At 40.7% G+C, this 27,713-nt stretch overlaps 1 protein-coding gene across 4 annotated transcripts in view; it reads right to left on the bottom strand.

Moving 5' to 3' along the window:
• LGI1 (leucine rich glioma inactivated 1) overlaps positions 1-26,895 on the bottom strand; it is a 32,604-nt gene extending 5,709 nt beyond the window's left edge. Inside the window, exons 1-5 of one of the 4 annotated variants that reach the window (XM_068548984.1) lie at positions 26,210-26,895; positions 25,745-25,816; positions 8,264-8,335; positions 8,087-8,158; positions 531-602 (exon numbers count right to left, since the gene is read on the bottom strand). In XM_068548984.1, coding sequence (XP_068405085.1) covers positions 531-602; positions 8,087-8,158; positions 8,264-8,335; positions 25,745-25,816; positions 26,210-26,895 — 974 coding nt within the window. The remainder of the gene's footprint in view (positions 1-530; positions 603-8,086; positions 8,159-8,263; positions 8,336-25,744; positions 25,817-26,209) is intronic. The other 3 variants (XM_068548987.1, XM_068548985.1, XM_068548986.1) reach the window with 3 other exon arrangements.
• Positions 26,896-27,713: the final 818 nt, after the last annotated feature.

Below are 27,713 nucleotides of genomic sequence, written 5' to 3'. Positions count from 1 at the left end.
ATTAAGCCTAGAGCTGTTGTTCAGTCTAATGAGAGAAAAGGCAAACTTTCCTCCCTTCCCCCACTTCCTGCTCCATTTCTCTCTTGACTGACCAAGCCATGGGTGTAAACTTTCATTTTTTTTTTTTTTTAAACTTTCATCTTTATTCTGTCAGTTTCCCAGACTTCTTTATGTTTTTCCTTTGTAGCCCCATTTCCTGGACCTCATGAGAAAAAAAAGGCATCTTGAAATTTCTATCTAGCCCTCCTCTTCCTACCCCCTCCAAGTCCCTTGTCATCAGTCCCTGCCATACAGACACACACTTTGTCAAAGGCAAACTTGGGACTATATTTTCAGAATATAGTGGTAAATACCATAGGAGACTCAAACATTAGTCCAACTGAATTCAAATTTTAAGCCAATTTAAAATTAAAATTTAAAAATTCTCATTTAATTTAAAGCCAATTAAAAAATTTAATAATCAACACCAGGCTTCTTTGTTAACGACTGCAAATTAATTAATTAATCAGTGATTTCTTAGGTCCTCTTACACATTTGTTAAAGAATCCAGGCCTTTGAAAATGTCTTTTGGGAGAGTCTGGAGGTTGTTGTTTGCAAGGCTCCTGGAAAAAAAAAAAGAATGATGTAAACTGTAGTCATAAATGAAATAAATGCATTTTATGGCCCCTTATGTATTATGGTATTAAACAAACAAACAAGCAAACCCTCCAAAATACAAGTAACAAAATGATGCCTGGGCATCGGTCTTTCTACTTAGCACTGAGTATGAGCATCACACACTCAGGCATTCCGTCTAAGGGATGTCTCCCCATGTCCATGTCTCCATGTGCTCTCTCTCCTCACACTCAGGCTGCCCTTCTCCTCCCTCCCCCCACCGCCCCACTTGCTCTAGAGAGCACCTCAACCTCCAACTCTTAGTACCAACAGCTCTCAAATTTGGAGGCCTGTCTAATCTATCCCCCTTCCAGCACATTCTTTTTATTTCCTCCTTTTTCTACATTTTTTCCCTTTTAGCTCCATTCATTCATTCCTCCTTAGAAAATAGCTTCCTCATAAATATCCATCTATTCATACATCCGGCCATCCATTCATCCTCTTTAATCATCTCCTTTTCCCTTCTTCCAATTCTTGCCCTATTATCACAGGAATTGTTTTCTCCTTCTCTTTCTAGTTGTTCTTCCACTTACCACTAAAATGATTCTGATGCTAATCAAGGGTAATAAGTAAGAAACAGTCCTGATAGTATCAAGGAAAGGGGCATGTGTCCATACTGCAGAAATGTGCACATAACAAGGAACAGATGCTGTATGACAGAGAAGGGTACTAGGTACTGGTAATTTTCTATTTTTAACCAGCATTATACATGTACATGTTATATACTTTTCTTAGGAGTGTTTTTAATTTTCACAATAAAAATTAAAAACTAAAACAAAAGAGCCTATGCTGTCGGCCTCCAAAGCCCTTGAAAATTCTCTCAAATTCCATTTAAAACACTCTCAAAAGTCTTCTATGTTTTCCACCTCCTCTAATTAATACAAGATTTCTCAAGTGCAAGCATTCAAAACTTTTAAAATCTATTTTTAAGTCAATTATGTTGTTTTTCTGAGTTTTAGAAATTACCACTAGATTAGAAAGCTTTTTTCAATGAACCTTGACACAGAAGAAAGGGAACTGAATCAGAAGTTTCCAGTCTCAGTGATGGTGCATTTTGTGACAAAGAGCACAGCTTTGGAGTCATTCTTTCTGACCTTGGTTTGAATCCCGGCTCCACTATTTACAGGCTGTGTGACTTTGGTTATGTACCTTCTCTGCGACTCAGCTTTTTCATTTTTAAGCGGAGGTAATAATACCTCATATCATAAGAGTGTTAGAAAAAGTAAATGCGATAACTCAGGATGGTAGCTGGACTACTCTCAATAAAGGGCAGCTGGGAGGAGGAGGAGGGGACAGGAAGGAGAAAGGCTTTTGTGTGGTCTTTGCCCAAGAAACAACATTTAGAAAACTGACCATACGAATGAACCGCTGTGACTGTCCACCTACGCAGAATTAATAAAATGCTGCTAAAGAAGATTATTCCAGAGAACAGCTCCATAATTCTTTTTACTGAATGGTGGTTGAATGGAGAGATTTCTTGGGTCTTGGACCAGTCTAGAATCTCTCTCAAATTATGTGTCTCAATATATTTGCTGACACAATGTGTCCTGAAGTCCTCATGCTAACTTCTCTTAAGTGGACGTCCCTCCCCCAGAAACCAGCACGAAGTGCAACTGGCTGCAGGGCATGAGCTTGGAGGAGGCTGGGTCATAGGACAGTGGGAGTGAAATGATGAGAGTCAAGTCCTGAATTACTGCAGCCACTAGGGTTACACAGGAAGAGGCACCATGTTTTTATTGCTGCCCTGGGCAGTTCTTTTAAACAGCAGGTGAATCTGAGAGTTCCGGCGTCCTGCCCAAAGAATACAGCTCTAAGCCTCACATACCCAAGGTGTTAAGAGTCAGTGAACTTCATAGATACAGAGAACAAATTGGTGGTTGCCAGAGGTGGGGTTGAGGGGATGGGAGAAATGGGTGAACTGTGGGGTTTTTTGTTTTTGGTTAAAAAAAAAAGATTAAAAAAAAGAAGGAATTCCAAAATTAAAAAAAAAAAAGACTCAATGAGCATCACCACCCTAGGTTTTACTAAGGGGTAGGAATGCACTGTGTCTGGGTATCTGATGAGGGGTAGAATTGACTGGGAGAGGAGCGAAAACAGGCCAATGAGAGGTTTGAGAAAACATGCATCAATGTTAATTTTTTTCTAGGATGACTCTGTAGTGAGTACTGGAAGGATGTTTTTCTTACCACTGTATCCCCAGTGCCTGGCATAACATAAGTCCTCAACAGCTACTTTTAAATGAATGAATGAATGGGGCAGGCTGGAGTCGATAAGAAGAAGGACATCCATCCAGACAAAGAAAAGAGCAGAGAATGCTTCTCTTAGGCCCTTGTACCAAGACACTGAGTTAGGGAGAAATTGCAAAGCCCTGTGAATTACCATTGCCCCACCTCCGCGATGCTCACAAAGTGCCCTCCCTCCTCTGAACCCTCAATGTGGTAATAAGCCCTAAACAATAGGACAGCTCTTCTTTTTTTTTTTTTTTAATTTGGCTGAGCCACGAGGATTCTAGTTCCCCGACCAGGATTTGAACCCAGGGCCCAGCAGTGAAAGCGCCGAGTCCTAACCACTGGAACACCAGGGAATTCCCTAGGAGGGCTCTTCAAAGTGTGCCTGCAACTAAGCTCCATTCTCTAGGTCCTGACTCAGAGTCTACCTAAGAAACATTCTGTAAAACACCGGGGAAACTGCCGAACTGAGCACCTAGCTGCCTTGAGACTAGCTGAGAAGAGTCAAGCATTCTCAATGGCAGGCAGGCTTTCCTACCCAATGGAACTGATGACCATTCCCTCCACTTTGGTGTTTTCATGGTTTACCTGAGAAAGCCTCTATTAATGGAGTATGGAACCTACTGGAAGGTCTTCTCTCTAAGGCAGACCAGACTGGCTCAGACAGCACGTTTGTTTCAGTGCCACTGGGCTCTGCTGCTAAGAAAGCATCGCCCACGGCCATCTGGGGTGCTCCCAGCCTCCCTGCAGTGCGGATTCTCAGCTTGAGTTGGTGTCTCACTGAATTTGCGGTACTTCAAGTGCAGTTATTTTAATTTCATACAAAATGTTGAAAGGGGATAAATACACTACAGCATTCGGAGTCCTGATCCAGGACCAGTGGAAGTTAGGCAGTGAGGTTTAGTTTATTCCTACGTGATGGTGTTTATTGCATACCACACTCTGTTCTAGGCACTTTGCGTAGATTAACTGACCTAATCTCATGACAACCTTAGGATCTAGGTACTCCTAAGTATTTTATTATCCCCACCCCCATTTTTACAGATGATTATTATCACTTCCATATTACACATAAGAAATTGGAGGCACCATGAAGCTTAGTGACCTGCCTGATGTCCCACAGCTATTAACGGGTAAAGCCATGCTGTGAACCCAGGCAGTCTGGTGGCAGAGATCCCCCTCAGCCAGTATACTGCACTGCCCTCTTTACATGCATGTCATTGTGAAGGCCGAAATGAGGACATCCTGCCTGACTAACTGGAGACACACAGGCACCCTGAGCTTGGGGACTGCTGTATATATCTTTTGCACCTCCGCAGTGGTGAGCAGCCAGTAGGTGCTCCCCAGCAGGTAGACATTGATGACATTTTCCCCAAATGTCTTTATACATGCATGCAAACAATTGTGCCTCCACTGGGCCTTAGCCACGAGGATACTCATGTGACGCCCAAGGGAACCTTTACGAAAACCTCATGGGTGTTAATAGAAACCAGTACGAAGTGTTTAGAGATATTGTGATCATTGGTCATAAATGATTTTTTAATTCATTTTTTCCCTGATTTCAGAAGTAATACATGGTCATCAGGAATATTCAAACCTTTCTGAAATATATAAGCTATTCAAACACTTAAGTTAATCATGTATAATATTACAGTCATTCAGAATAATCAAGAGAGGGTCCCAGGATTTGGAAGGACTTAAATATAAGGAATTCTCTATTTTTTGGGGGGGGAGGTTGGTTTGAGGGGGAGAGGAGTCTATATAGTAAGTTTTAAGTTGTCTATTAATGTCTCTTTAGAAGGTAAGTCTACTGAGTTAGATGTATAAGAAGGTGAGATAAGTTCATTGCTTCTTTAGGAATGAACTGAATTTATATCAATGCTCAGACAAGTCCCTTGGAGCAGCTTTAATGTTAGGCCAGGGTGGGAACCAGTTGGATCTAAAAGTATATGTCTAAGCCCAACTATTTGCATTTGGAGACTAGAGCGAGGGTAGGGCTCTTCTCTTCAGGATCTTCTCTTCCTTCCCAGCCATATTTGCTCCTCAAATCATGTCCTGTGGAAGGATCCAGCCAGCTCCATAAAGCTTTCTGATCCTGCTATAATTTTTTTCCCATTTTTCCTTTCTTTTTTGGCCACTGCATGGCTTGCGGGATCTTAGCTCCCCAACCAGGGATTGAACCCAGGCCCTCAGCAGTGAGAGTGCGGATCCCTAACTACGGGATCACCAGGGAATTCCCCGGTCCTGCTATAATTGACATGGTGGAGAGGGCACTAGATGTCTCATTAAAGACTTCGGGAAACTTCTAACTTTTACCGCTACTAACCCGGGAGCAGCTTAAACTCAGGGTGTACCTCCGTGTTCTCATTCGCCAGTGGGGATAGTGCCTGCCCTGTATCTTTCATAAGGTCATCAAGAGAGTGTAATGAGGTCAAGAATATGAAAAAGCTTTGTAAACTCTTCCTGTAGGTTAGAGGGTGAGGTGATAATTCTTTGCTACTTGAATGTTTGCCTTTAATTGAGAAGAATTGGTCTGAGGTGGAGGAAAGTGCACTTTGAAACCTAACACCTCTAAAATCTTAAAAAGAAAATTAATGGCTCAAACAAAGGTCAGATTTATTAATAAGTGGTAAATAATGGAAAATGAACTTGATGTGCTGAGCAGTCAGAGGGACATTTGGGCTTCAAATCTTCCCTACCCATCTCTTCTTGAAAGGAAAAAAGGAAAGGAGAAAAGAAGAAAGGAAGGAAGGAAGGAAGGAAGAAGCAGAGAACTACACCTGGAGGAACAGCATAGTTAGAAAGGAGATCCTGACCTGGGCACAAGGCACTCAGTGAGAAAATATTTGTTCATCTAATTCCTCTTGCTAGACTGAGTTCTTCCAGGTTGGAGCTGGATTTTATTCATTTTTGTGTGGCACATCCTAGAGACTATTTAGGAAGAACCATATGGCAATGCCATTTTTGCAGATCCAAAAGAGTCTCATATTGGCAATGTCACACGAATCAACCTAAGTGTTTGATAAAGATGCAAGAGATCTAAGGGTCATATTCAATCGACTTTAACCTGCTCCCTCCTAAAACCTCCTTCCTACCTCCAGCGCCGGTCAGACAGGTGGGACCTCCCTTTCATTGTCTGACTCTTCAGATTCACGCCTCTCTCTTTGAAGGCTGCCTCTTGTGTTCCCTTGAGCTTGAAAATTTCTGGGTATTAAGCACATGCTGTACCAGTGCCTTCTTCTTATACTCTTCATACCTCTAAAGAAGGGGCCTCTTAATGACCCAAATTTATATTTCCATTTCATTTGATGGGCATAATAGGCTCTAGTCAAACAAAATGAATGTTCTTCACTAGGGTGTTGTATAAATTTTTTTCTTCCCCACTTTCCTCCCTTCCTCACCCCTCCCCTCTTTCCCCCTCATTCCTTCCTTTCTCTCTCTTTCTTCCTCCCTCCCTCCCTTCTTTCCATTCTTCCCTCCAGGTGAGGTAGGCCTTTAGGCTGGAGAGAAGATATACTTGATTGATCTAAGGGGTGCGGCAAGGCTATGTCCAGGTTCCCAGAGAGAACACCAGGGTCTTACATCCTTCCTTCAGCCCCTCATGATGCTGAGCCATTAGACACAGGCCATGTTGAATGGATTTATGTGAATCAAGTAGATTTCAAGTTGAAGTCATGAACTTCCATTTATCTTTCCATTTATTCGTTTCTTTTATTTATTTTTGTCTGAAAGATTAGGCTTGGTGGTGTTTGGCTCTGTAATCAAATGGCACAGCATTCGTACCATACACAGCCAGGTTTGCAGCACATTGTAACACTGACGTGAAAAGCAGTGTTGCAAACTGTTTATTTTATAAACATTATTTTCCTCATCATTTTATAATGACTACATACAGAAGCCTTGAAAGGTGCAGTGATTTCGTAAAATACATCTGGCCACCAGTTCCCTGTTGCTGCAAATCCAAATAGCAGTAGAGACAGGGACTAGTAAAGGCAGCATGATGACCACGTAGACACCCTAGAATAAAGGTTCAAAGGGCAGGCATTTTTATCTGCCTTGTTACCTGCTACCTCCCGCGGTCTAGAACAGAGCTGGAAATGAGGTACTGTGACGCAACAGGTTAAAATCGACAGGATGACTATGATGCTTAGATGACATGCATCTTTACCCAACACTAAAGAGACACATATTAGGCACTTGAGAAACAGTCCCTGAATGGATGAGTAGCCATAGCAGTTCAGCCATTGAGTTGATGTTATCATAATTCCATAACTACTCAGTTCACTTGTCACATATCCCCTCCAGGCTTCTGTTTCCTCATTTCTAGAATGGGGGTTGTGTGACTCTGGCAGGATCGTTGAGAGTGTTAAATGAAAATTCACGTAAAGAGCACTGGCCAACATAGTAGTAGGCACTTAGCAAATGTTAGTGCCATTTCTTCCCATGCCCTTCTAGTTTCCTTAAAAGTACATCTGTCTGTGAGTGTGTGTGTGTAGGGGGTGGGGGAGGGTAAGGGAAAGGAGTTATTTGGTTCCTGTTACTCAGGATTTCCCAGCCTCAGGACTGTGCCCTTTTAGGCTGGGTAATTCTTTGCTGTGAGGCTGTCCTGTGCATTGCAGGATTTTAGCAGCGTTGCTGCCCTCTACCCACTAAATCCCAGTTACATCCTCTAGTTGTGACAATCAAACATGTCTCTAGATATTGGTGAATGTTCCCTGGGAGGTAAAATTGTCCCGTTAAGAACAGCTGATGTAGCTCTAATCATCCATTGAATAAATATTTCTCTTATAAAAAAGTTGTTCAGGCGCTGTGTAGACGTGGCCTGCGGTTCTAAGTATATGTTTAAATGTATATGAAGTCAGGGCTTGTACAGAAAAAGAGAAAGAATATCAAGTTAAGCTATATAGTCAATTCATGAAGTGAGTAATGATGTAGATAATTAAAAACGTTATTTCAGTCACACAATTTCCCTGCAGTAGATTGTTTTCCTAATTATTGCTGGTTTGGGCTAGTATTAATAGTAACTGGTTTCCTGGACACACACTGGCTGATGGCAGGGAGAGAAGGCAAATGTGCATGTAGAGAAATCATTTGGCTTTCTTAAATTTTCATGGATACCCGCAAAGTGGGTGCTTTAACCACAGGTTATCAAATTGCATTGCCCACTGGCAAGTTTAAAAGGTAATAGCAACATTCATACTTACAGGTGAATTAAAGACTTTAGTCCCCGGAAAGTATGTCTTGAAATGGACTTGATGTTGTTGTTTTCTATGAATCTGCAATAGGTTATAATATTTTGGGTCAGACAGCTGTAGGAACCTCAGAGCCCTTGTACTGAATCATTATGTTAAAAAAAAAAAAAAAAAGGTTATTTTACTTACAAATACTCTAGATGTGGGAGACCAATAAAAGCATCATCACTGATCACATCAAATGAGTTCGATGTGAATAACCTGCCCAGAAAAAGTTCACAATGAAATGGTTAAACTGACAGATTGTCAATCTTTGCTGCTTTTATCTCTCAGAGAAACGAGTGGGAGTTGTGCATGGAAAAATGTCTGGATGTCTGCCTTCTACAGTGTTACTTATTCAGGTAATTTTTGCAGCTTTTTTTTTTAACCGTCAATTATCTCATCAAACGCTCATTGAGGGGGTGCCTTGTGCCCCACTCCTCACAGGGATGGATGTCACATGCCCTGGGTAACATTTTGAGATACAATAGGGCAAGTATGGCAGTCGACAGCCAAATCAACATGTTGCAGGTTTCCATGCAAAGACACTAGCAGAATCTCTCCCTCTTGCTCTAGAAACTTCTGGAACATTCTGACCAGGCCAAATAATGGTGTCATGGTTTCAAGCCTGGGAAACCTACAAAACTAGCTCCATGTCCGGTTATGCTATGATATCTCATAGTAGATAAGCCACCGACACTGGCTTAATAAAAATCAACTAACCTCCTACTTTGAAAATAGAACAGGCTGAAGATGGGAAACAATGAGGCTTAGGAAGAGTCTCAGACCCATTTTATTACTACATAGTTGAAAAGGAATACTTTTACTTGGACAAATTTATTTGCAATTTCAAAATCCAAAGGGATTTGGTTTCAAAATAACTGATGAAAAGTAACATCAACCAGCTTTCCCCACATCCTGTTGAATTTCCCGAAGAATTTTTTTTTCTGAATGGGAGGCTTAACAGAGGTAGTTAGAGGTCAAATAATACAAAGTTATTTTTTTAGAGTGACAATTTATGGAATTCATTAGATAAAGTGTTGATAAAAACTGAAAATAAAGTTTTACATGTACTGATGACAAATTTACAATGAGTTCAAGTGACATTTAGTCTACGTGTTAAGGTTTTCATATGGGAGAACCTCATATTTCACTTGTAATTAGAGTCCAAAATGTGACCGTGGTCATGGGACAGACCAGAAGTTTGACATAATTTGACAACTCATGTCTCATACGTACTGTTTAATTGTACTATGTAAAGTCCAATATTCTCTGTTAGTAAACTTTTTGACTTTTATTTTTGAGGTGTAGGGGTTAAAAATAACTGCCACTAACCAACTTAGTGACTTACCCTCTCTGAGCCTGTTAACTAAGGGGATTAAAACTAGGAGATCTCACTTTCTAAACAGTTGTGAATAACTTATTTGACATCTGGGATTCCTTCAAAATATTGAGAGAAGGGGGTAGCAGTGGGTTAGAGATGAACTGAGCATGAGGTGGTAATTTCTGAAGCTGGAGGCTAGGTCCATGGGAGTGAATTTTACTATTATCTCTACTTTTATATATGCTTGAAAATTTCTGTAAAAATGGGGGAAAACACAAACCAAACAAACAAAACCAGATGATCTCTTGCATTTCTTCCTACGCTATCATTCCTGGAATGATGTTGGATTCTCTTCTATCCCTTCTCCTTCCAACATCATACATAGCTTTATACTCAAGTGATTCACTAGACTCTGAAGAGTCAACACTATCGAATAGTCATACATATTAGATGCCCATAGTTATTCAAACAAATTCAAAGTTTTATGATTTCAGTCACAACTTTGGCAATTGTCTCTTCTTACTTCATGGTTCTGGGAAACAAGAGGATTGCTCAGCCTTACTCCAAGGTAAGCTACCATCCAAAGTCTTCCTTAGGTTCCAGATTTTTGTTTCATTCTGTATAGGCAGCATCAAGGATGGAGAGAATGAAATAAGGCAGAAATAGATACAGAGAAATACCTCCCATGCTCACTGGTTTGCAAACTGTCCCGTGGTTGGACCAGTGACTTCAAAATCACTCACTCCAAGTCAGTGGAAGAAATGGCTTCTAACACTAGTTCTCCTTATGTTGAATCATATGCATAACAGGGTAGGATATAGATATTAGTGGGCAGAATTAGCCCACACATGTCAGGGAACTAAAACAGGGTTTCCACTAGAATTTTTATCTGCTTGTTCATTGCTTATCCCTAGCACCTGTAATAGTGCCTGTCCCATAGTGGACACTGAATAAACATTTGTAAAATAAAGAGGGATTTACTTTACATTAAATTCTGGTCATTACTACATTACTAGATTGAATGTTCCTTATAGCAGGGGCTTATCTTTATTGACTTTTGGGTCCTCACTCCTGAGCATATTTCCTGGCTGAATTGTGTTTTCTGAACTAGCTCATAAGGATCAAAACCTCTGGCTAAAACTACAACAACACGCAAGAATATGGGTGAATCTCACAAACCTAAGTCCAGGGAAAGAAGCCAGAATGCAATAAAGTACATCCTACATGATTGCACTTATATAAAGAACAAAACCCAGCAAAACTAATCTATGCTGGCAGAAGTCAAGATAGGGTTTACCCTCGAAGGTGAGTAGTAACTGGAAGGGGGCACAAAAGGAGTCTTTGGGGTAATGATAATGTTTGGTTTCTTGACCTGGGTGCTGGTTACAAGGGTGTTAACTTTATAAAAAATCATGGCAGGGGTGGGAGTGATGAATAGGCAGAGCATAGAGGATTTTTAGGGCAGTGCAAATACTCTGTGTGCTACCATAATGATGGATACATGTCACTGTACATTTGTCCATAGGATGTACAGCACCAAGACTGAACCCTAATGTAGACTATGGACTCTGGGTGATCAAGTAAGTTCATCAGCTGTAACAAACATACCACCTTGGTGGAGGAGGCTGGTGATGGGGGAGGCTATGCACGTGTCAGGGTAGTGGGTCTATGGGAAATCTCTGTGCCTTCTCTTCAATTTTGCTGTGAACCTAAAATCGCTCTAAAAAAATTGTCTTAATTTAAACTATCAAGATGTACACTTAGGATATGCACACTTTTCTTTACGTAAATTATATTTCAATAAAAAGTTTTCTTATAAAAGCTAAAACAAATCCCTCTGGCTAAGATAATAATGAATATCTTAGTCCTTAGATTCTAAATTCAATTGTAATTTTCTTTGGACAAGGATTCCATGGACAAAGATTTGTAAATTTATACATGCATTCTAAATATAGTTGAGCAGGCTCTCCATTTTATTATCTATATATACTTAAAAAAGACTTAAAAAGTCCTGTGCTATAAAGGGGGTAACATGCCAATCTTTAATTTGTATGGGTTCCTTTATAAATGTTTGATTTCAATATCATGATTTGTTATTGAGCCAGATGTGTTAAAGAATCCCAAAGTCCCTGTTAAGGGAAACTGTGTCACCCCACCCCATCTTCACACAAAACAGATCTGGGGCAGACCAAGGTGGCCAGGTTTTATACCGCATGACCTCTGCCCCTTTTCATAAATTACGAGAAAAAGAAGGACTCCGTTCTTCATCCAGAGTAGCTGATCCTGGGGTCAGTCAGCATCCCATGGCCCAGCTAGTCTGGTTCAAAAAGGTGAGTTGGGCTGAAGATGAATCCCTTCTTGGGGGTTTGGAATCACAAACAGATGGAACCAGCCAGCAGAGGAGCTGAAGGAGAAAAAAGGCCTTAGGGTTGAGTTAGCTCCACGGCAGGCAAACTGTGCAAGGCACACTCAGAAGAGAGTGGAATGCAGAGGAGACCTCACAAAGGGCAGTGTGTGTGAAGGCTGGAGCAGGGAGATGCCCAGATCTGTGTTAGGCCCCACATCTGTGCTTCTCAATCTTAGTTGCACTTGGAATCACCTGGGGAGCTTTAAGAATACTGATACCAGGTTCTCGCCCTCAGGGATTCTGGTTAAATTCTATACCTGGGGTGTGGCCTGGGCATGGGATATTTAAAAGCTCCCCAGGTGTCTCTTACACACAGCCAGGGCTGCATATGGTAAACTTTCTGGTCAGCCACAATAGCCTTCCTTTACCTGTGGTGACCGAGGGGGCCTGTGCTCCTTGCAGCAGGTGTGGCTGGAATAGTTGCTCTGGTACACAGAGGTGCTGTGGATTGTCCTGTCTCCATAACTACAGGTAGCAGGAGTCCACAATAATATGACTCAGATTTGACAACTGCCCTCACAAAAGTAGCACATGGAGGGGTGGGTGGGGATAAGTGTACTGTCTGAATGAACTGGTTACCCTGAGCTACAAATCAGAGATCTCTATCCATACACTTGCCAAGCGGCCATCCGGTAGGTTGGTGCAGAGATAATGTAGAGTTTGCCCTCTGCCCCTGATCCTGTGGGAACATTTGAGGTCTCTGCCACTTCCTCTATTCTTAGGGAGGGAAAAAGGCAGGCACTGTTCCCTAGAATTTTGGTGGAGGTGGACACAGGGATGCACCTTGTCCTTTCTGTACCCTCCCCCCAAGGGCTGTGCACTTAGGTCTCTTAGCCATCAGTCTCATGAATGCAGTACGAAAACAACGGAGTGTAGGAGGTGTGGGGAGGATTTTTTTCCTCTGCAACCAAGGGAGTGTATATTTCCTTATCAAGAAAGACATTTAAGACCATACATATCAACTATCAATACCATGCAGGCAATAGCTCATTCTTTAAATGATGATTGTTGCCTCCATAATAGCCTGTATTTCATAGACTCCTGCTGCATTATCTTATTTGGTCTTTGAAACAACTCTGTGAAAGTGGTAGAGTAGCTGTTAATAGCTGTTTGGCAGGAGGAAACTGAGGCCTAGAGGGCTGTTAAAAGCTTTGACCAAGGTCATGAGGCCCAAGACTCCTGGTCTACTGCCCTTTCCACACACTGGGTGGTCTCTCAGTATAGGACCCGGATCACATAGTGATACAACATCCACATTCCGGTAGACAACCATAATAACACTACTCAGCTTATGCAGATTTAAGAAATCTAATTAAATCATAATTCCTTTTTTAAAGGAATTAATTACTCAAAATAAGCAGTCTTAAAGTCACGTTAAGATCATGTCAACTTGTATTTTTTTCAAGTCAAGAATTTTAAAAATCTGAAGGCAGTTCAGTGTATTCTGCTTAAGGACGCTATATGCTCAGTGTAGAAATTCTGGAAAATAAAGAAAAGCTTAAAGAAGAAAATAAAGATCACTGTAATCATACTACCTAAAGATGTGAATATGTGTATATATAATAAATATATGATATATACATGTATATATTTATAAAATTGGAATAATGATTTTTATATTGTTCTGTGTCCTCCTTTTAATGTACTTATTTTTTCAAGAACAATTTCTCAGGACAATACATTTTCAATATATAATTTTAACAGTCGAGTACGTTTTGTATTATGGAGATATCGGGATTTAACTTTTTTATTGTTGACTCCAATTTTCACTATTATAAACACTACCATAACCACCCTCTCATGCAAGTATTTTTCCATATTCCTAATTCTTTCCTTAGAATAGACTTAGGATAGATTTTTAAAAGTAGCATTATTGATTGTATGTGGTTTGTATGTCTCTAGTTTATTACTAACTTGTATCAAATTACATGTTCAATTCTGAATATAAAAAGGCCTGTTCTTACCACATCCTTACCAACATTTAGTATTATCATTTTTGTTTCTTTTTCTATGAAATCATGTCCTTTGACCATTTTTGTTGCTTTCTAAGCACCTTTTATTTACTAAGGGTATTACCTATTCTTTTCCTTTATTATTTGATGCTGAGTTTTTCCCTACTGATTATGATTTGCCTTTTGAATCATTATTTTTAACATATAGACGTTTTACATTTTAACAAAATATGTCAACTTCTATTATATATTCTTTCTTTGCTGTAATTCTTAAAATGTTTTTTCCTACCTTGATATTAATGAAATATTACCTAAACCTCCCTCCTTGAGCCTTTTTTTGGACTCTAATTTATTTGGGACTTACTTTTATCTATGATGTGAGGTGAGACATTGCCTTGATTCCTGCCTAGATATTTACCCAAATTTGCCAAAGCCTGTTGTTGAATAATTAATGCCCTCCCCCGCCCCGCCACTTGCGAGTACATATTACTTCCTTCAAATGTCTGCTATTTTATTGGGTTTTTCCAAAAATGAAATCTTGGATTTACTTATTATTCCCACTGCTTCCTAATTTATTATTTTTTCTGTTTATTGTTTATTTTCTCTTGAGGTCCTTAGAATATGTATTGTTTCATGCTCAATTCATATGTTTTTATTCTTTCTGATTTAAAATGAAAGTATCAATATTTAGAAATATGACTTTACCTCTATGTAAAGCATCCAGTAAGTTTTAAATGTAATCTCTTAAAATTGCATATTTGATTTCAACAAATATTTAGAATAATATTCTTAAAATCTCCTGTTGATGATAGTTTGTTTTTTTTAAAAAAAAAAAGCTTTCATAATTTAAAATTAATATTGCACTGGGACCAGAGGATGAGATCTGTAAAATGTCTGCTAACCCTGAGCTCCAGTTCTTCTTTCTGACTACCTATTTTCAACTGTCTGTAGCAGTGGGTCACATCTCTCCATAAGCAATAAATTAACACCAAGGCTGAAAGGTTATTAGGGGGTTCCTAGTTGAAAAGCTAGGACCAGCAGCACTTAATTCAAAAGGAGCAGAGAAGAGTGTGATAGGGTTAGCATGGAGCTCAAGTGCTGGGATCAGCAATAGAGAAGTAAAGGAAGAAGCAGAGGATCACAGAATGAGGATCTAGCTACATTAGAAGGAGGTCAAGGCTAAGGCTGCCCAACGTCCAGCTGGGGGTCCACAAGAGTAAAATAACTGGGCAGGAGGGACATGTGTCGATGCCAAGGCTGATGGGCTGCTGAAGCGGTTTCTTGCCCTGGCTTCTCACCTCTTCTAGGGACTAGGGAAGGAGCATGTTGCAGAGGGAATCGCAAAGCCTGGGTCTTCATTCCCACTTGGCCATAAATCCTCTGTGTGGCCTTGAGCACATCACTTCTTCTCTCTATGTTGTCAAATGAGGGGTCTAAACTAGCTTGAAAGATGTATGCGTCAGGCTTGTAGCGCTGCAGGCTTCATTCATGGAAGAGTAGGCATGGCCTCTACGTGAGGAGTGGGGCATCGTGGGGAGGCAGGTCTGCAGATGGCTGAATGGGAGGAATAACCCTGCTGGGAAAATCTCCCCTTGTCTCAAACCAGACTGCTCATCTGGTCACATCAGGGCCCCCTGGCTCTAATGACACTTCTTCAGACTCTCTCTAGTCACCCATGACATCTTAACTGCCATCAGAATTGTCATTGTTCCACAAGTGGTCTGCATTTTATCTTCCAGCCCAAAGCAGATTCTTGCAGCTATGGAGGGGGGGATGATTTAGGGGGCTCTCCCATAAACCCCCCCTCAGTAAGGGCTACTCTGGATGAAAAAGAGAAGAGTGAGCAGCCAGCATTGGGCTGTCACTTAGAGATGGCACTGATTAGACATAGAATAGAGAATCTGGTTTCTAAGTTTGTGGCTGCCACTTATTATGTAAATGATACATCAAGGAGGTAAATCTATTTCATCATCTGTTAAAATAGGAATGATAGTAACAAAAAGATTTCCTGGAAGATTCTAAGAATTCCATGAGTTAATGTATAAGAGCATGTCACCAATGCTTCTGCCAAGAAATAGCTCAGCAAAGATCATAGACATAAAATATCAGAGCTGGAAGAGCTTTTAGCTCTAGTGAAGGACCTTAGTTATATAGAGTGGGAAACTGAAGTCCAGTGAGATTGTCACCTACCTAAGAGAACTGTAATTAGCGTTGTCCAGGGAATTAGGCAGCCATGGGCAGTGTTGCGTAAACATACTTCCAAGTACATATGTGTGCCTGTATGTGTATATGTGCATATATATGTAAATGAGAGAGCAAGATGCATGGGTTACAGCTGTTGGAAGATTCGAGGGCATAGCTGGAGGGGCTGGCCAACTTGTTTAGAGCTGCCTCTGCTTAAATGATTCAGACCTTCTAGCTGTTACTAATATTCTCCTTTATCCAAAAGAATAGGACTGGTTGAATGAAAATTAGTAATAGGCTGATGATTAACTTTAGTTAAATGCACACATTCTAAGTGCATGTGCCACTTGAATAATTTACATTTGAATATTTTAAAATATGCTCTTAAGATAGGAAAGCATTAAAATGGGAACATCACATATGAGCGCATTATGTCACAGTTCTTTTTGACTTTCATCCTTGGAAAACATTTTCAATGTAATTCAGCTGATCCTTAAGTAGACCACCACCTCTTCGACCTGGCTTGATGGAGAATAACCTTAATTTTGCTCTCATAAGTCTGAGGGGGGGGGCACCCTAGAGAGATATGCCATTCAATTCCTCAGGTGAGGAAAGTGAGGCCCGCAGAATTAAGTGACTTATTCAAGGCCACATCTTTTGTCAGCAGCAGCGCCAGGTTTAGAATGTAGATTTTAGATTTGCAGGGATTCCCTGGGGAATATTCTTGGCATGCACACTAGCAAAGACTTGAGCATGGGCCCACCCCTTTGGTTTTATAGTTCATTACCTCTCCTCCCAGGATAGTCAAAACTTTTCCTTTATAGACATTGGCATAACTAGTCAACAGCCCACCCTCCCGATGTTGTTTGTAAATTCAGTCTGTATTTCCCTGCTCCTAAAAAACAAAGGAGGAGGGACTTAAATTTTATTTAAAGTATTTAAAGCCTATTCTATGCCAAGCCTCATCTTTATCAGATTGCCATCTATTAACTCATTTTGATCCTCCAATGAACCTACATTATAGTCTCCATTTAAAATACAACGAAACCCAAGGTGAGAGAGGTAAAGTAATTTGAAGCTTGTAACTGGCAGAGCTGGGATTCTGTGCCCAGGTATGATCTCCCCCTGGACTGGTAATGGTCATGGGCAAGGCCATGCTTCCTCTTTTCAGTCCTATCAGATCTGCCCAGTATCTGCTACAAATCTAGGCTAGCCTTGTCCAGTAGTTCCCAGAGTGTAGTCCCTGGAACACAAGGCCTTTACGGGGTTAAGAGGTTTTACATGAACAACAACAGAAAAAACCAGACAAATAAATTTGGGGAAAGTGGGTAAATGAAGTTACCCGGGGTTCCTAATTACACGAATCTTTCTATCCTTAAGTAAATTGAGACTCTTCAAAAGGGATTTAAATATGCAGCTTCCCAATCTTATTGATAATGGGACCCTTTTATCATTGAGTTTTACATACAGTGTGTATACCCAGGGAAATGCTGGATTAGCCATTTGGGAAATAGCTGTGAGGGAATCCTCTCAAAACAAAAATAGTGAGAGTGTAAATTTAAGCTCAAGGGGCTTTTTCCTGTTGAATGGGCTGCAAGTGATAATCTACTTCCTCTGAAAGATGGAGCTCCACTGGGAGGTCCCCAAAGAAGCAGAGTGTGCCACGCTGCTTGACCAGGTGGAGAGCCTGGCAGTGAGTCACTCCTTATATGGAGATAGATGGTTTAATGGATCCTTTAAGATAGGATTCTTTCTACCCACCCAAGCTCTGTTAGCAAGCCTCTCTAGAACAAGCTGAGGTATAAATAATAAAGCTAATAAATAAAGCAAGGGACTTCCCTGGTGGCGCAGTGGTTAAGAATCCGCCTGCCAATGCAGGGGACATGGGTTCGAGCCCTGGTCCGGGAAGATCCCACATGCCGTGGAGCAACTAAGCCCATGTGCCGCAACTACTGAAGCCCGCGCACCTAGAGCCCGTGTTCCGCAACAAGAGAAGCCACCGCAATGAGAAGCCCGCGCGCCGCAACGAAGAGTAGCCCCCGCTTGCTGCAACTAGAGAAAGCCCGCGCACAGCAACAAAGACCCAACACAGCCATAAATAAATAAATGAATGAATAAATAATAAAAAATAAAATAAAAAGAAGCTCTTTTAAATAAATAAATAAATTAAATAAATAAATAAATAAAGCGAACACCGAAGGCATAGATTCCCAATATCCTACTGTAGGTTAAGAAAAGGAAAACAACATAAAATAATTCCAGAGGCTTTTCTAAGCCAAGGTGCATTGCAAGTAGCCAAGCAGGGATAGAATGGGCAGTTTCCCAAATTTATCTGAGCACAGAACTCTTTTCTTTTTTTTCAGGACAACTGTTCTATAGGACACAAGTTTAGAAAACATTGGTCTAAGATATAACTTTAAAGTATATAAGTCCCTTTCTGTTTGCTCTTTTCTTCACTCTCTCTCTCTCTTTCAAAGGAAGGAGACCAGAGTTTACACATACAAAGGAGAGTTGAACCCTAGGGAAACTCGATGTTCTTGCAGCGGGCCACTCTTTGAAAGGGCTTGTCAATGATTGTCTCCAGGAATGAGGACACATCCCCTGCATATCCTCACTAATGGCAAAGGTTAACCCTTTGAGAGGGGATTCAATTTGGGGAGCAAAGCTATGCAAAGTTAAGCCCAGTTATTCATGTTCAAGAGGAAGCAGAGAGAAGTAGTTAAAAGTGAGGATGTGGGTTTACACTCCGGCTCTGCGACTTATGAGGGGTGTGACATCGTGGAGGTTACCTAACCCTTCTATGATTTAGTGCTTCATCTGCAAAATGGACATAATCACACTTCTTCACAGGGTTATTGTGATGATGAAATAAAAAATGAGACATATACAGTGCTTGGCATCAGGCAATACAAAAATGACAAATGTCCCCTAACAAAACTTTGCCTGGTTTTATTGTATGACTTGTAAACTGGCAGTGAAGACAATTCTCAAAGATCTAGAAACGTTTAGCTATAGAAGCAAAGTTAGGAAGAATGTCTGATCTCCCGTAAGGAATTCTCTGCAAGTGAGGAGTTACTTGTGCATATAAATTCTAGTCTGTTTATTTTTTAAAGGCTCATTGTTTTTTAATCACAATTTACACAGGCAAACACCTGTCATCCTGCCATGTAAATGGGCTCAACAATTCCTTTCCAGTCCTTGCCCCATGGGAGGGATATTGAAACATTGTTTTACCATCAGCCACCATGGGAGGTCCTGGTAAAGTCCCAGTGGACCTGCTTGGGAAATTGGGAACTACATTATTATTCTAATAATAACTTTATAATAGTCAGTTCCATAGAATGAAGCTCTTTCATTTAACAATGTAATTTACTGGTTTGTTAGAATTCATACAATAAATTTTGTCCTTTTCTTTAACAAGGCCATTTTCTATATTATGTATTCTATTCTACAAACAGTACTCTGTTTGTAGAATAGAATAGAATACAATAGAATTTTTAAGCAGAAAGAGACCTTAGTTAATTGAACATGAAGGTCTCAAAATGCCAATTACATATGTTTTGTTTGGTCTTCATCCTGTTTAAAAAATCTGCCTCCAGATTTCTGCCTTCCCCTGAAAATTTAAAAAATAAGACTGCATATTCATGTGCCACATTCTCATCAGCAATAATCAGTTGAAACTGAAGATGTCATTTTTAGGTAAGACATGTCTTGTCTGGTTTACCCCAGTCACTACCACTCCCTACTGTCTTATACCCAACTGTTTCCTTCATTTACCTTATCACCCCAACCCCCATTGGGCATTTGAGTTTGAGAACCATAATTTAATCTATCTCTGGTATTTTCTACATATAAAATCTGAGGCCCAGGGATACTTGGTCACACAGCCCATTACTGTCTGAACGGGATTTCAAACCCAAGTCCCCTGACTTCTACTTCAGGCTTCTTTCCACCTTACCACAGAACTACTCATCTGAAGACTGGCCAGTGTTAATTATTTTTAACAAAACTTGACATGTTTACAAAATGCGGTTCCAGTTGTTTTTTCATGCGGAAGAAGTGAAAGGGTTCTGCTTCTCCTTTCCCCTCCCATTCTCGGAAAGGTAAATAGTTCATGTTTCTTGTGAGAAGTATTTGAAGAAAGATTTCGTAGAAGGTTCTGATGGAGACCTATGCGTAGAACAATAAAATTTTAAGGCTAGCACTGTAGGCAAACCCAAACTATACCATCAGATGCTAATCTGATGTTAAGGTCGTTCAAATTAAAGTGATTTTCAGAACTATAATAAAAGCTAATGTTTATTGAGTTACAGGAACCGTGCCAAGTGCTTTACATGTACGGTTTCATTGAATCCTGACTGTAATCCTGTGTAACAGGTACTATGGTTATTGCCCACTTTGTAGTTGCAGATAATGAGGCTTGGTTAAACTTGCCCCGAATCACAGAACTAGGAAGCAGCAGAGTGAGGATTTGAACCCATGTCTGTTTGACCACAAAACGTGTGTTCTTTGCTACTTGCCACATTGCCAGCTCACCAGGGTTAGCCATTTTGACATCACAGCTGTCATTGTAATGCCCTGTGATCATTTTGTAGCCTATATCAGCCATAGGCTCAACAATGGGCAAGAGTCACCATCCTCACCAATTAACTGAATATCATTTTGAACAAAATGAGAGAGCTTATCATGACTGCCTTATGATACATTCTTTGTGTTCACAAATTTGCTCTTCATCTTAATAATGCTTAACCAACATTTTTCTTTGGATGTCCTGTCAGACTGGATGAAGGGGGGACTTTGAACCTTCACAGGAGAGAGGCTAGTCAAAGCTGGGAGAGAACCTGGGCGGCAAATATGATTTGGTACTTGTCAAAGACCTAGAGGAAATCAGAGTGAGACAAAAGGGATTCAGGAGGTGGGTCTAAAGAAAGATTTTGGATGCTTTGCCTTTTAAGTTCCAGTACACTGGAAATATCTGTTGAAGAAGTTTGACATCATAATGTCATGAACAAATATCTCTTCATGTTTTTTTTTGGTTCAGCCCACTTTCCAGACGTCCACTCTATTAATTCACATGAAATCTGATTGTGTATACAAAACATACAGAAGAGCAGGTGCATGACCGAGACTATCTACTGATAGGAAAACAGGAATCCCTAGTATAAAATCTATAAAATATGAACTGAATTCAACAAACATATAGTAAGCAAGATCTAAGCTTATAACATCCAGGCTCTTTTCTAGGGCCTTGGCTATTGAGAATCCTCCGTGAGCCACAAGGGCAGATACAAGCACAGTTAGCTCTAAAAATGACAGGAAGAACTACAGACATCAGTAAAATCTACAGAGCCTGAGAAAATAGAGGTACTTCAGGCTGGTATGGATGGATCTTACAGTGTGTGTGTGTTGTGTGTGTGTATGTGTGTGTGCGATCAATACTGTGAGAGATGACCCTAGACAAATAGCCAAATTCTATTAATACCAACTCAGCTGTTCAGATGTTTCTCTGTCTCTAGGGAACCGTTAAAGGCTTCCAAGCATGAGGGTGACATGATGAGATCTGCGCCTCAAGAAGGTAACACTGATGGAGGTGGGGAGGATAGGGACCGGAAACGGGGGGGACCAGTGCAGAAGCTCCCCAGCAGCCTGTAGAACAGTGATTGCAGCCTCAGTTAGGGCCATGGTCCTGGGGTGAAGAGGAGATGGCAGATTCTCATGCTGTTTCCTGTTGAAAGTGGACATGAGGGAGAGGTAACTCCTAAGTTTCTTGCTTGAATAATTGAGAGAATGAAATATACTTTCAGAGAAAACATTTGTTGTACAGGGCTGTGTGCACAGTCACAACAATTAATTAATTAAGAAGTTAAAAATCAGAGCTATGGGTCATTGGGCAGATTGTAGACAAAACAGCCTAGGTGATTGAAATTTTTACTTCTTGGTCCCTGTGGGCCATCAACTGGGCACAAACCAAAACATGCTCATGCATAACCGGCCAATAATTCCTCTAGAAGCCCTCTTAGCTGATAGGTTTGGCTTGAGTTGTCACTGAAGATTGCTAAATGTTTCTTACATTTGTCACATAAGGAGGAATAGAAAAAGAGGCTAATCACTGTAAAGGTGAGATAGGCTATGGATATTTTACCCTGGACAAATAATATTTTGAAGAACTGAATGATAAAATCTTAGTAAGGATGGACTTATGATTTATCTTGTTCATGCTCTTTGCTTGTCTGTTTTTTAGTTTTTGATTTCTTATGGGCTATATATTTATGTATTGATTGTGGATTAATAAAAGAAATGATGATATTTTTTCCCCAGAGGGATCAATTCTATTGCTTCAGACAAGATCAAATCTCACTGGAATAAATAGAATTTTTTCTGGTTACACCAAATCCTTATATAAAGATTTTTTTGTGTGCATGATACTAACCTAACCCTGTAATTTACTCCCTGCAAATAGAACTCTCTTTAGAGTTGGATAGCTTTAGTTTATTAAAAATTTTATCAACAAATGGCAATGTGGCCACATTTTATACTCTTAAATTTGAATTTTACTTCTGTAATGAGCCTATATCATTGGGGATTTTAGTCTGTGGTTGAGAAGAACAGGACTGTCCTGTGTGAAAACACATTTCTGTAAATTGCCTTCACTACAAGTACCACTCCCTATTACTAAAAACAGACTAGAATGAATAATCATTCCCATTGGTTATGTTTCACAGCAGGCCTATGGAAACATGAATGAAATTACATTTGCTTGGGAAAGGTTTTGTTGCTATTGTTTAAAACCATAGGTGTTTTAAAAAAAATAGGTTTGTATAACTAATCTGATGAATTTTTATTGGATAATTTTATTCTTCCTCTCTACAGAGTGTGGGCTTTTGTTTTTCTTGTTCTCCTACACACATTGCCAGCCAAGGCCTACCAGGATCTTTTCCCCAAAAACATTATATGTAACTTAAGGAGGCACTACGTCTGTTTCCCTCAGTACCCCAGGCTGACATTTCAAAAAGTACTTCTCATCCTGCCTTCTGCAGAAGGTCTGAAAAAGCATTTGGGGCCATAATGAAATTATCAGATTGTTAGGGTTGGCGACGGGAATGGGTCATTTCTTTTCTTTTTTCCACAACTTAGCAAGAAACCAACTGCCTTTGTACATCAATCAAGCAGAATCGATTCTGAAGTTTATCTCTTCACAGGATATGACAGGTCAGTTTGGTAATCCGCGGTCACAAATACCATTAGAATTCATTGCAAACCCCAAGCAATGGCTGGTGTGATCCAGGTCTGGTCTGATGGCAAAAGTCATGCAAAGGCAAATAAGACCCCTGGGTCTTCCTGTTCCAGTGGGGGGCTTTCAGGGCAGTGGATGGCCCTGTCCTACAGAAAAACTCTTTCTGTCTGTGAGCCATGCATTCCCACCACTGTTATGATTATGGCCCTATTCATACTTGGAGCCTTTTCATTTATTTTCTCCTCAGTGAAAATGCGCTTATTAGACCCTTTCCCGAGGACAGGAGGAAACAGATAACATTGGACAGGGAGAATGGGGAGCAAAATCTTTAGGAAACAGGATCCTGGAGATCAGAGACAAACTCTGACCCTGGACAATTTTGCGTAAGATCAGCACTGGCACAAATCTGCCATGTTGAGGTTAGCCAATGTGAGTTAAGTAAGGACATCCAGGGCAAGAATTACTCGCCCTTTTGTTATTTCTGAAAACTGAACTGCTTTTAGAAATAAGGGCTGGAATGTTCCATAGGAACTCAGAGCATGGAACGCAGGGGCATGGCACACACGCTTGGTGTGGGCTATTTAAAAACCAGTTCCTTGGCTTTCCTCTGTGATTCTAAATACGTGTAATCACATTACTCTGCAGCAGCCGGTAACTATTTCTATAACATTGTCCAGCATCTGTGTTTGCTGAGGCCGGGTCCACCCAGCAGAAACACAAAGTGGAGAGGTGCTAACTGATGAGGTTGATTGATCCAGGCTTTCTGTGTCACAGGTAACGACTATCCAGTGTTGGAATTTGAGTAGTATGTGTCAACTGACACTTCTCGAATTTTAAGGACTGATCTATTTAACTCTCCTGGGGAGAGAGAGGTGCCTTAGCTCAACAAAAGGATGTTTTCAAAATGAGCCATTTATGTATTTAACAAATAATAACATAGGCACAACTGATCACTTTCTCACATACAACCAATTCTTATCCTACGGAAGGATCCCAGCATTGAAGACTTTGCCCCTTTCTGTGCTAAAGACTCTTGTCTTTTTTGAATTTGTTTGATGTACTAACACTTTCCCTAATCAGACTATTAGCCATCAATCAAACAGATAAATCACTTAGGAATATTCTACTCAATTGTTAATCATTCAAAGACATTAGCTAGTAGAAGGACAGTAGCCAACATTATTACATAATGTCAAAACACCTGATCAGGTTTATGAAATGAAATAGTCAAACCAGTTTGGGGATTTCAGGTAGACGAAACAATAGATTAAGTGATTTTTTTTTAAAGTTTTTTTAGCTTTATGTAAAAAGTTAAAACCCTACCATTCATAAAATGTGTAACCATTTGTCACATCCTATGCCAAGCATTTTATCTACTTAAATCTTATTTATCTCTGATAACTCTTCAAGGTGTCATCACCTCCATTTTACAGATGAGGAGACTGAGGCTCAGAGAGAGTTAGTCATTTGCACATAATTTCATGTCTAGTTTCTAGGGAGTGGTAGGGTGAGATTTACACACAGGTCTCTCGCATTTCAAATCCATGCTGTTTGCCTCTGTATATAAAACCTCAAACGGCCAAAATGGCCAATTAAGGCAAGAAAACAAAAACCAGAAAACAAGCAAAAAAACTTGGGTCCAGGATCATGCAGTTAAGATAACTACAGCTCAGTTGATGGACATTTGGCTGATTCCCCCCCTGGAACCGGTAACTACAACCCAGTCTGTGGCCTGACACCTGAGTACCGGGGGGGACCTCTTGCCCCCGTATGTGGTCCTGCTCTAAGAACTAACACTCCAGTGGCCAAACGTTACACGTCAGAACAAATTATCCATGTTACATTATGACTGTGGAGAGATCTGATTTCTTAGTCAAATATTATTTTTTGACTATTTTCAGACATAGACTGAATATATGGTTCCCTCATGGCTAACTTAATACACACAGCAAAGACTAATCCTTTGCACTGTCCTATATTAATATTTTCTTTCCCTCCTTATAAGGGGATGAGTTATAAATTAGATGAGATTAGAAAGCAGTCACTTGAGAATGAATATTTTAAGGAATTACCTAGAAAGAACTGAGATTTTTCTTCCCCACATGGTAAATCATACAGAGTAGCAGCCTGCCCCAGGTCCCCGAGGACAACATCTTGAGCGCATATGTTATGCTGGGTTCTGTATTGACTAATTCAGAAACTCCAGGGTAAAATAACCAAAGTTCCCAAGTCAAAAATGAAAGTAAAAGGGTGAAATGAAATGAAGATCATTGTTGCAACATTCCAACAACTTCATAAATAGCCATGAAAGTAGCTAGCATTACAGGTTAGCAAATTTACAATTGCAAGCATCAATCCACACCGTTGGTGTCAAGTCGCAAACAAACCCATCTACCTCACTTTACTGATATTCCTTTCCTCTCCAGAAATATAATCACATTTGACAAAATTAATATTGAGATCGTTTTACTAGAGGGTTTATCCAAGTATATGCTATATTAAAAATAGTCATGATATAAATATTTCTCACAAGAGCTGCAGCGATGGTGTGAATAAAAAACTCCCTTCTGAGATTTCAGTAAAACCAGATCTCACAAAGGATCTGAAAGAAAACAAAACAAAACAACAAACAGACACACACAAAGGGACACACACACAGAACAAATCTTATGTTAATCCAGTTTAGCAAAACAGTCACTATTTGACACTATTTTATGAAGTACGATACTGTTCCTTCCCAGATGAAGTAGGAGAGATGAATCTGCTACAGGTTTCTCATAATAATGTTCAGGGGTGGAAGATATCTAAGCATGTTCTGTAGCAGCTAATAAAAATCAAAATTTCTAAATGCAGCAAAATGTTAGCCCTGTCAAATGGCCAAGCGTGCAAGAGGAATCTCTCCCCATGCCCTTCTACCAATACATACAAAGCCCCAAATACATCGGCTGGAATTTTTAAATTGTAAATTAGATACCAAAATGCTTACGGGCCTTACAATGAGATAACGTCAGGAGGAACGGTGCGTGGAATGGATCTGGCATTCTCACATAAAGCATTATCTTTGGTACAAGTACACACGGCAGGGCATTTTGGCTTCGCTGGTTTCTTCCCCTCAGTCAGCAAAAGCGCAGATAAGAGACATAGGCAATAAGCAATTCTTTTCAGGGGGTTGCAGGCATTTCCCATCCTTTGGCTTCTCTCTGATTCCATGCAGTCGAAAAAATATCCCCAAACATGAACAGGGCTTCTGGAATTCAGATGGTGATTGTCTTGCTTTAAGACCAGGTCACATAAGAGTCCACCCTTTTCCTTTGCCTCTGTCTCTCTGCTTTTCAAAACAGGGACCTGCAGCTGATTCGTGAGCTGCTCCTCGCTCCAGCGATGCACTGCTCGGGGAAGAGACCTGTGAGGTGCTGCGAGATGGGAGGGATCCAACTGCTCGAGGAGAGAGCGGACTTGCATCACCACGAAAACACTGAGCACAGACCAGCCTTCGAAGGCAAAGCAAAGTGATGTAACAGAAAATAAACAGCTTTCTGCTTGCACCGGGAGCCCTTTAATTGTTACCAAAAATAGGATGGCATTATGTCTTATTAGTGGGTGGGTGGGCCGGTGGGTGGGAGCAGTCATCTTGCATCGGATCTCAGCAATCTCAGAAACCTTTGGGAATTTGCTTTTCATGTGGCAAACAACCTAGTAAGAAAAGCTAGCTTTGGAGCCAGCCCTGGCTGGAAATATGAAGTGAAATGAAACTCTCTCCCTTTGCAGCTTTTGGCTAAAACCTTGGTATTTCTTGCTGAGTCCACCTGACTGATGCCATCGCTGAAAGACAAACAAGAACACATGGAGAATGTGACTTTCAGGGAATGAATGTGAGTAAATACTTTTCTGACACTTAACTGTCATAAATTATTGATTTTCATAATCCACCCCGCACCCTCCCCCCGCCCCATGTGTAAGCCATTCCCTCCTCCCGAGGTGAGGGAGGGAGATAGAAGCGGTTCGTTGACTGCCTCTGTGTATAACCCGCCCTCCTCACCTCTCACACTCCCCCTTCTTCAGCGCTGGAACCAGAAGCCTGGAAGTAACTCCCTGCCAGCAGGAGGCAGCCAACTTTGGTTTCTAGGGCTCTGGAAAGGTCTGGCTGAGCCCAGGAGGCTGAGATACGGTGGGGAAAATGCCAACCTTAGAGCCAGAGACCTGGCTTTTTAGGGTCCGGTTCTGCCATGAACTAGCTGATGGTGCCTCTGGATCTATTCTCCTGTCTGTAAAATGGGCATGATAATGCAGATGTTCCATAAATATTACAAACATTAAATCCAAATGGTAGGGACTTCCTTGGGGGCACAGTGGTTAAGAATCCACCTGCCAATGCAGGGGACACGGGTTTGAGCCCTGGTCCGGGAAGATCCCACATGCCGCGGAGCAACTGAGCCCGTGCGCCACAACTACTGAGCCTGTGCGCCTAGAGCCCGTGCTCCACAACAAGAGAAGCCACC

The sequence above is a fragment of the Eschrichtius robustus genome, chromosome 7 (genome assembly GCF_028021215.1).
Source record: "Eschrichtius robustus isolate mEscRob2 chromosome 7, mEscRob2.pri, whole genome shotgun sequence".
In the NCBI taxonomy this organism is placed as follows: domain Eukaryota; kingdom Metazoa; phylum Chordata; class Mammalia; order Artiodactyla; family Eschrichtiidae; genus Eschrichtius; species Eschrichtius robustus.
The sequence above is the reverse complement of the archived record's forward strand: the minus strand, read 5'-3'. Positions and strand labels throughout refer to the sequence as shown.